The sequence below is a fragment of the Brassica rapa genome, chromosome A04 (genome assembly GCF_000309985.2).
Source record: "Brassica rapa cultivar Chiifu-401-42 chromosome A04, CAAS_Brap_v3.01, whole genome shotgun sequence".
NCBI lineage: Eukaryota > Viridiplantae > Streptophyta > Magnoliopsida > Brassicales > Brassicaceae > Brassica > Brassica rapa.
The window spans coordinates 2,344,730-2,354,945 of record NC_024798.2 but is presented as its reverse complement, the minus strand read 5'-3'; the positions used below and the strand labels follow the sequence as shown (position 1 = coordinate 2,354,945).

At 28.7% G+C, this 10,216-nt stretch overlaps 2 protein-coding genes across 3 annotated transcripts; both read right to left on the bottom strand.

Annotated features, from left to right (window-relative positions):
* Positions 1 to 703: 703 nt before the first annotated feature.
* Positions 704 to 3,245, bottom strand: LOC103863088 (sigma factor binding protein 1, chloroplastic). 2 transcript variants are annotated; one of them, XM_033290679.1, is made up of 3 exons: positions 3,023 to 3,245; positions 1,477 to 1,606; positions 704 to 1,367 (listed from the first exon to the last, which is right to left on the bottom strand). In XM_033290679.1, exon 3 carries the CDS (start codon positions 1,317 to 1,319, stop codon positions 834 to 836), a length of 486 nt encoding a protein of 161 aa, XP_033146570.1. In that variant the 5' UTR covers positions 1,320 to 1,367; positions 1,477 to 1,606; positions 3,023 to 3,245; the 3' UTR covers positions 704 to 833. The 2 variants fall into 2 exon arrangements, with proteins under 2 accessions (XP_033146570.1, XP_009139077.1); XM_009140829.3 differs by having other exon boundaries at positions 704 to 1,606.
* A 232-nt stretch (positions 3,246 to 3,477) lies between these two features.
* On the bottom strand, positions 3,478 to 4,904 carry LOC103863089 (sigma factor binding protein 1, chloroplastic). The gene has a single exon (XM_009140832.3). The coding sequence runs from the start codon at positions 4,145 to 4,147 to the stop codon at positions 3,683 to 3,685; it is 465 nt and encodes a 154-aa protein (XP_009139080.1). The 5' UTR covers positions 4,148 to 4,904; the 3' UTR covers positions 3,478 to 3,682.
* Positions 4,905 to 10,216: the final 5,312 nt, after the last annotated feature.

The following is a 10,216-nucleotide window of genomic DNA, read 5'->3' as shown; positions in this document are numbered from 1 at the left end:
CAAAACAACAACTAAATTAGTTTCTTTATATTTTAAAAGTTTTATCTCTAAACCTATTAACAGTTTAATCTTTTAAAAGTTATAAAATCAGTTAACTTAAGAGTATATTTTAAATACAAAAAACTTAAATAATGAATAATTTATTTATTTTTTCTTCAAAATTTAAATATCCGAACCCGACCTAAAATATCAGAACCCAAACATAAAATACCAGAAACTGACCCGAAGTGTAGAAATACCCGAACGGTTTCTATACCTTTATACTGAAATATCTGAAAATACTAAATACCTGATAGGAATTCGAACGGATACCCGAACGCCCACCCCTACGATATATGATTCTTTGTAAAATTAAACTATTGATCACAAAATTTTCAATGTGAGACTTTTATCATTTATAGTCGTTTTTAAAATTTTTAAATATAACATATAAGAAAAAATCTAATTTTTTTATTATATGATTAAAGTAATTGTTTAATTTCTTTTAATAATTTAAAATTAAACAAAAAGAGAGGATACAATTTTTTTATCAAATATGTATTATTCATAATCATTAATTGTTATATATATGTTAATCATATTAGTTAATTCTATAGCTTTTATGTAAAGAAAGAAAAAATATTTTTTCGTACACTACTAACTAATTTTACTTTAATAAAAAGTATAATATATATTTATATGGACTAATTTATTTTTCTAACAATTTTAAAAATAATCACGTGGCTACGAAAACATGTTGTAATACTATATATTATTCGTATAGAGAGAATATCAGTTTAAACATATGTACCATAATGACATTTGATAATTGTATAGATATCTACTTGAACCCCCTAAATACTCAGAATATCATCACATAGATCGATTTTTCCAAAGCCATCCACATCCCCATTGTAAAACTCATTCGAGAAATATCCAGAAAAACCTCCCGACAACTGCGACACAAACATCTCTTCCCCATTCAACGGCTCATAGTAGCCAGTCACCCGATCATCGAACGGCTCCTGATGAAGATCACGTGGCGCAAGATTTTCCGGCGGCCGCGGAGAAGAGCTGTCGTCGGATACCGCAGAAGGGGAAAACTCGGGCTCAAGCTCAAGATCGACGGCGTCTTGGCCGGTGAGCTCTTGTACGAGCTCTCTAAACTTGGACGCACAAGTTTTAACTCTCATGGGGTTCGATATGTAACGCACTTTGATGGGTTTGTTCCTTGAAGCCGTCTTCTTCATTTGCTTCGGTGTTTTTTTCGAAACTCGAGATGGGTTTCTCTGGTCTAAGCTTGTGGTCGTGAGAAACGTCCATGATGATGATGACTTCATGTTGTTTTAATCCAGATGTGTTTGTATCTTATACCTTTAAATTAACCTCTAGCATCATCATCATATATAACATTTTATTTTAGCTCTTTGGAAGGAGAGTGGAAATTAATGGGAAAGACCAAAAGGAGAAACGAAACAAGAGATCAGGTTCGTGTACCTCACGTGCCTTCGGGTGGAATCATTCGAAAAGTCTGCACTTGGATGGTCATGGAGCTATATCTCGTTGGAGCTCCTCCACGTGAATACCGGTTTCACATAACATATGACGTCTTTTATGACATCACCGCCTATCATATGAGATGACGCCAGGCAACCAGTCGTTAAAATGGAAAATTCGATCATTGTTGGAAAAAAACACAGCATACGTGTTTGGAGAAACTTTTTAATGTTTTTTTTTTTTTTTTGTAACTGTACTTTTTAATGTTTGCATAGATTCGTTGATCTTTTAGTAGTCTAACTAGGTAATAATCCGCACACCTTCTGCAGGAATGTGATTATTAATTTTATTATTTTTTAATAAAAAAACATTAATCTGTTTAACTTGAATATCGATTTGGTTTTCAGTTAGTTTTCTTATAATTTAATTTCCTAAAATATAGCTATAATTCTAAATTAATATTTATTTTGGTTTGTTATGTTCAAATCGTTGATGTTTTTTGTTTTTCCGGTGATAACAAAAAAATATCATTATTTGTTTGGTTTCATGTTAAATGAATTTTAGATAGTTCTGATGTCGAACCAATGGTTTTATATTATAGCTTCTAAACATATAATAGCTATAGAAACAAAAAATAAAATAAAATTATTATGACAAATTATTTCACTACAATTTAGTCGATAGTGAAAGAAATATTAAAAATATATATTTCAACTTCCACGAGAATAAAATACTTTAGTTGTGGTGAATATTTAGTTATATAGGTATTCACGTCCATGTCCATATGTATGTGTATGTAAAGTATATAAAATTGGTAGGTAAATATATAAAGATACTGTTAATCAATATTAAATGATATTTTTATTTAAAATAACATATGAAAGATAAAATTCTTAAAATAAAATTAATTAAAAAAAATAAGCCTAGACATTAGTGAATTTTTTTTTCATATAAAAAAAATCAAATTGTATCTGTAAATAGGGGTAGGCACAGATCAAATATCCAAGTATTTGGAGGTATTCATGCTGATTCGATACGTAGTCACCAGGATATTCGGTGCCTCGGATATCCGGAAAATGTTAGAATTTTCACGGATATCCGATTTGATCCGTAATTAAAATAAAATTTTGAAAAATAAATAAAAAATCTAAAAATAATATAAAATAATAATATTCATTAGAATAATAATAATTTACGTAGACTATGGATGGGAAGCTCTCTGCACGTGATATGCCAGCGTGTTTATTCTCAAATCGATGTGAAGTTGTCACTATCTATTATAGTATGAACGCATTTGTTATAATATTTCTTTAAAAGGACTTCTGTTTTTACACAAATATAAATATTGTAGTACACGTATATCTCTAAGTTTCTTTTTTTGGGGTCAAATCTCTAAGTTTCTTTACAGGTAGATTTTCACGTAACATATAAATTATTGAGTAAATATAATTCAAAACACTAGTTTTTTTTAACGAGGATTTATTATGATCTTACAATTATGATATGAAAAAGATTATATAGACTATTCGAAAACCGACAATACTACCTGCCTTATGAAGACCTACGCCTAAATGCATCACTTGATCCGTCCTATGAAAATCCACGCCTGACCATATTTACTTGCACCATGTTGAAGATCCCTTGGAAGTCTTTCCTCTGTAGTCTGCATAATTGTTTAATAAATCGCTCTCTCCGGAACTTGAAACATGGATTTCATGTAATCTGCAATAAATTGCATAGTCTGGGATTCGAACCCCCAGACCTGGGTGTAAAAACCTTTAAACCTTAACCAGTAGACTACAGTGTTTCCACCAAAACACTAGTTTATAATTAACATATTTTCTTGATATCATGGATATCCAAAATTTTAAAATTGTCGCTTTAATTAAAATTTGAGTTTGATATATTTACAAAATGTAGTATCATTTTCTGCTGGCTTGTGACATTTTGTTCATTTATAACTTTCAGGCATTTAAATAAACTTTTTTTTGAAAAAAAAAATTAAAAAAAAAATATCAAAATTATCTAACAAAAACAAAATCAAGAGGTTCATTCAAACCTTTTACAAGTGACTTATTCCCTTATAATTCTCTTCACAAACCTTGGTATAAGTAATTAATATACATGTATCAATTTAAATATATGTATGGCAATTCATAATTGTATAGATATATGTACTTGAAACCCCTAAATACTCCGAATATTTTCACAAAGAATCGATCCTTCCAAGGTAGTCATTCACATTGTAAAACTCATTCGAGAAATATCCAGAAAAACCTCTCGACATCTGCGACAAGAACATCTCTTCCCCATCCAACGGCTCATAGTAGCCAGCTACCAGATCATCGAACGGCTCCTGATGAGGAATATGTGGCGCAAAAGTCTCCGGCGGCGGCGGAGAAGGGCTGTGGTCGGATACCGCGGAAGGGGAAAACTCGGGCTCAAGCTCAAGATCGACGGCGTCTTGGCCGGTGAGTTCTTGTACGAGTTCTCTAAACTTGGACGCACATGTTTTGACCCTCATGGGGTTTGATATGTAACGCACTTTGATGGGTTTGTTCCTTGAAGCTGTCTTCTTCATTTGCTTTGATGTAACGACCGGAGATGGGTTTCTCTGGTCTAAGCTTGTGGTCGTGAGAAACGTCCATGACGATGATGATGATGACTTCATGTTGTTTGCCGGTGAGAGAATCCAGATGAGCTTATATCTTCTGTTTATACTTGTACAGTTATTTATAAATTTTAATTAATCTCTAGCATCATCGTAAGTATATATATAACATTTTCTTTATGCTTTTTGGAAGGAGAGTGGAAACTAATGGGAAAGACCGAAGGAGAAACGAAACAAGAGATAGGTTCGTGTACCTCACGTGCCTTCGGATAGGTGGAATCATTCCACATATCTACATGTGGATAGTGAAGCGTGTATCCCACGCATGATGAGAAATAGAAGGAATCAGTGGTGAGCATGGCCAGGCGGCTCATGGTCATGGATCTCCTTCACGTGATACGTGAATACTGAATACCGCTTTCATATAAAATATGACGTCTCTTTTATGACATCACCGTATATCATACGAGATCACGTCACGCAACCAGTGATTATGAATTTAAGATGGAAAATTACATCATTGTTGGAAGAAAAAGCAACGTATACATGATTGCAGAAACATTTTAATGTTGGTACAGATTCGTGTGTTCTTAAATAGTCAAATAGATTCGAGAATAGGGGACACCATTAAGTTTTTCCCAAAAAGTAGGCTCGGACATTTTACACGGATCCAAAAACCGAATACGAACCGATCTAAAAAATTCAAACCAAAAATTGAACAAAAATATAGAAAATACTGGAACCAGTTATCGAGTTAGGGGAGATTGGATATCCAAATTTGAATTTGATATCTAAAGATAACCAAACATATGTATATTTAATCTTATATTCTCAATTTACATTTTATTCAAAATATTTATATTGATGATGCACATGGCTTAAGATCAGATAATCTATATACTATACTAAAAGGGGATATAAGCTCCTCTTAGAGTATCCACGTAGGCACAAAAAATTGTCCAATCAGAGAGTCCGAAGTTGCCACGTCATCTCATTTATTTTTTCGTAAAAAATGAAAAAAACAATGCAAAGGAAAGGATCGAACCCGGGTTAGTATGACATAAATATATGACAGATACCACTAAGCCATTGAAATTTTCTTGGATACATAAACAAAAACTACTAAATATGTAATCACAAACTCTTATGTACATTTACAATAATATGGATTCAACTTTCAAGACTCCGATACTTTGTTTTGTTAAAAAAAATAAGTAAGTGACTAAACTAATATATTCTTTGAAAGTGTGAGAACATTGACAAATATGAAAAAGCATAGATTTTCGTTTTCAGGAAAAAGTTACGAATTTTGTAAAATTAAGTTTAACATATAAATTTTCGTGACAAATATGGAAAAGCATAGATTTTTGTACAATTTTGACAAAACAACTCAAAACATAGTTCTCTAATGTCTTAATAAAATATTATTTAAGAGTGCAATAATTAAATATATCAATTCAATAAATTTTGTAATTTATAGACAAAACAATAACATAACAAATTTTGAAACATTTGTTTAACCTATCGATTTCTTTTCATGAGAATCCAACTAAACAAGATAAAAAACAATTAGATTTATTTAATTACCATTTTATTCAATTTTGAATAATTTCAAATTGTAATAATGTATCTTTTTGAAGTTACAAAAAAATAATGTTCTTTCTTTATTACACTAGCATTATATATAGATTCCATATACAGAAATAAATATAAGCTTGCTTTCTCCGATTCATATGAAAACTTTTTAAGTTATCCACCAAAGCAAATTAATTAAATCAATCAAATTGTTAGAATACAACAAATTAATATATAATTTTATTTTAAATTAAATTATTTAAAAAGTGTATTTTCATTAAAAACAAAATAATAAATAAGTAAAACTGATTTTATGGTAATTTTTATGACATATATATATTATGTGAAAGAAATATAAGCTTAATATGGAAAAAAATCCTAAATACAAAAAACTCTAAAATTAACAAAAAAACTAATAAAAATTAAACTATGATATCAATTGAAAACTTCTTAGACAATATTAATAAAATATTTAAGCAATAATTAGACAAATTTGATTTTTTTTACCAGCCAAAAGTTTATTATTAATTAGCATCAGTTATTTCAAGATGTTTAAGAAAGATTGGACTTAAATGATATATGAACTATGAATAGTAGTACTTTGTAAAGCTGACTTAGATAACACATCTGCACATCATTTCCAGTCCTTTTTGATGCCTAAATTCAATTTCTTCAGAGCAGTTATTCCACAAAGAGATCATATGAGACATTGTTTTGATATTCAGATTTGTTTCTTGACTGTTAAGAAGATTGATAACTGTAAAAATGTCTCCTTCGAATATTATATGCCTATATCTGAATCTCAACATGAGACAACTTTTTTTTAAAGTAAATAATTTCATTTTTCTTATATTATATAATAAATATATATTATTTACTGATAATAAAAATATAGTTATTCATCTATCACAAATATCTATGCAAATATGTGAATTAATTACAACAATCAAACAACATAATGATTTCCACAAAGAAAATTTAAAAAATATATTTATGTTAGGTAATCTTATTTTATATTCTTTAAATAATATAATACAATATTATACATTATTTTTTTTAGAATTGAGAAATACATATATATCAGTTAGACAAATTAAGTGATAATTAGACAAATTTGATTTTTTTTGCCAGCCAAAAGTTTATTATTAATTAGCATCAGTTATTTCAAGATGTTTAAGAAATGATAGACAAAAAAATAGGATGGACATAAATGATATATGAACTATGAATAGTATTTTGTAAAGCTGACCTAGATAACACATCTGCACATCCATTTTCAGTCCTTTTTGATGCCTAAATTCAATTTCTTCAGAGCAGTTATTTCACAAAGAGATCGTATGAGATATTATTTTGATATTCAGATTTGTTTCTTGGCTGTTAAAAAGATTGATAACTGTAAAAATATCTCATTCGAATATGATATGTCTATAACCGAGTTCCCAACATGAGACAAGTTTGTTTTAAAAGTAAATAATTTTATTTTCCTTATATTATATAATAAATACATATTATTTACTGATAATTAAAATATAGTTATTCATTTATCACAAATAACTATGCATATATGTGAATCAAGTACAACAATCAAACAACATAATGATTTCCACAAAGAAAATTTAAAAAATATATTTCTGTTATGTAGTCTTATTTTATATTCTTTAAATAATATAATACAATATTATACATTATTTTTTTAGAATTGAGAAATACATATAATATCTTATCCACGCGTAGCGCGGTTAAAAAATCTAGTATAAATATAATAACGGACAAAAGTGATTTGCTATTCATTTAAAATACATGTCACGCTTCTTGTTTCATGCATTAACAAAAAATGCATCCGAATTTTCAAAATAACAACCAAATTATTGTCTTTATATTTTCAAAATTTTGTTATCAAACTTATTAATCTTCTAACCTATTAAAAATTAAAAATCAGTTAATTTAATGGTAAACTTTTAAGTACAAGAAAATGGTAAATTTTTTAAGTACAAGAAACTTGAGAAATGAATAATTTGAATCTTTTTTTTTTGAAAATCTAAATATCTGAACCGGCTCCAAAATAACCAAACTCGAACTAAAATTATGAGAACTCGATACGATATATAAAAAATACTCAAACGGATTCTAAACTCATGTACCGAAGTGCCCGACCCAAACCTGAACACATACCAATATGCCCAAGGCAACAAAAGAGTATCATGTTTACACGAATATAAATTTCGTAATAATACATTTCATCTATATTGTTTTTTTCTTCTGTATATACGTATATAGTTAGTTTCTAATACATATTATCGTAGATTTTATAAGTATTTAGATATTTCCAGATGCTCTAATATAGATTGAAAGATTTTTTCGTACAATTAAGAAATTCGATTGTTATGGACCTTAAAAGGTTTGAGATGCATCGTATTTTTAACTACAGCCTAGTCTACAAGCAGTTTGATTGAAAGTTCATTAATGTTTTTATATTAAGAGATTTAATGTTCAAATTGCGAGAAAACAATTTACTAAACAATTACGCTGGAATAATGAAGAAAAACTTACATGAAATCTTCACCATAGTGAAAGTAAAATTGTTAAACTAGATACTCATAAGAAAAGTAAAATTAACGGTTAAGTTGAAAATATAATTTTCATAATTTGTAATAAATAATCATGAAAATTTGTATTTTCTATAACCGATTGAATTATTGTTTACTCATTTAGCTGTTGGTGTTATCTCTTTTGGGTAAGAATTGTGAGAAAGACAATGTTCAAAAAATTGCTAAGCGGTAATTAGACGTTCTGTCGAGGATTAACGATTATGCAGACTATTCATGATCTAGACAAGACCTAGGTTTTAACAAATTATTGATTTATTATATATATATATATAAGATAATTTAGTTTTTGGGTTTAATTATAATTTTTTTAATGAATTATCATAACTAGATATACCAAAAAAAATTGACAATCGATTTAAGGGGACGGGTTTGGGTTAAATTGAAAATGATTTAAATTGATTTAAAATAATTTACTAGCATTTTTATTTAATTTCACAGATTTAAACTAATGTAAATTGATTTAAAACGATTTAAACCTATTGCAAAAGATTTAAATCGTATTAATCGGATTTTAGTCAAAAATAATTCGGCTAAAACCGATTTTCTGCTTAAGCGGAGGCAGGCGTCCGGATTGATTTTTTGAATTATGGAAAAAGAATAGTTTTAAAGTTTAATTTTGTGGTCACCATTTAAAGAAAAATTAATAAACAAAAGTCATACGCGGTGAACTCTGAAAGTGAGCACGAGCGTTGACGTCCAAGTAGACGGTCCAAACGACTTTTGTGTTCCTTGTGGAAAAAAAATGATGCTAGAGTATTTTTCTTTCCTTAGTTTCCTTCAAGGTGTAAAAGATAGATTACATCGAAGGTGACACAATAATACAATATTAGTAATGTCCACATACGACCTAGATAATTTCTAAAAAGTTGCAGGACCTGGTATAACAAAGTTGATTTTCTAAAAATCAACATCGTACCATCAATGAATGGATGGACAAGGTTTTACAACATGTAACAATATCCCAAAATAACAAAAACAGAAAGAAAGAAAGTTGACCATACTAGTCAATTATAAGAAAATCTCATTGTCATCCCACATCCCTCAAATTTATACAAACATCACGTTACCAATATAAAATATATCTAATCTTACATATATACCTTTTTGTTCAAAATCTTACCTATATACAATTTGAGATATGCAGGAACTCTCTGAAATTTAGTTGGATTATCATTATATATCAAGGTCCAACAAAAAAAAATCAGTTCACAGTTGTGTTAGCTCGTACTCTTTCCGTTTCAATGTAGATAATGTTTTAGAAAGACTATTTGTTTCAGTTTACATAAAATTTTGAGGTTTTAAGGTTAACTTTAACTTTATTAGAAACTATTCAACCAATTATAATCTACTGTCTATTTTATAATTTGTTAACTGATTTTAAAATTATATTTATAAAATACTTTTTTAGAGAAATATAATTTTCTTAATCTTTATGCACTACTACAAAACGTCAAGTATTATGAAATGGATGGAGCAGTTATTTTGGCAAATGTTAATGTAAAATGACAATTCATTGAAAGATTTATGAATTTAAAATATATTTTTTGAATTAATCTGGGGTATCGCAAAACGTATTAGCGTCCCGTCTCCTTACCATCCGACCAGAAGGTTCTGGACAAAGTTAAAAAAAAAATTGATGATTACAAAATCCATTTCATAAAATAAATACCTTTCCCTCTCTTAACCTGATTTCTTTGTGGTTTAGTTTTTAGCTAATTATCAGCTAACTTTTCTTGTTATTCCAGAACATTGCTTCTCACAGATTTTTATTTTAAATTTTTAATTTTGGCGTGCGAAGTATGCGGCTATCCTAGCTATTATAAGTTTGTAACCATTCTCTTTTGGTTTTATAATTCACATCAACAACAAAAACAACATTTTGTCACTAAGCTTAGTTTTGTTATGAGATCGTTCAAGTATACCTTTCTTGTTATGTAATGGATTG

What these genes read in the sequence shown, in the direction of transcription:
- LOC103863088 (XM_009140829.3), bottom strand. Translation starts at nt 1,319, where the DNA reads ATGAAGTCATCATCATCATGGACGTTTCTCACGACCACAAGCTTAGAC.
- LOC103863089 (XM_009140832.3), bottom strand. Translation starts at nt 4,147, where the DNA reads ATGAAGTCATCATCATCATCGTCATGGACGTTTCTCACGACCACAAGC.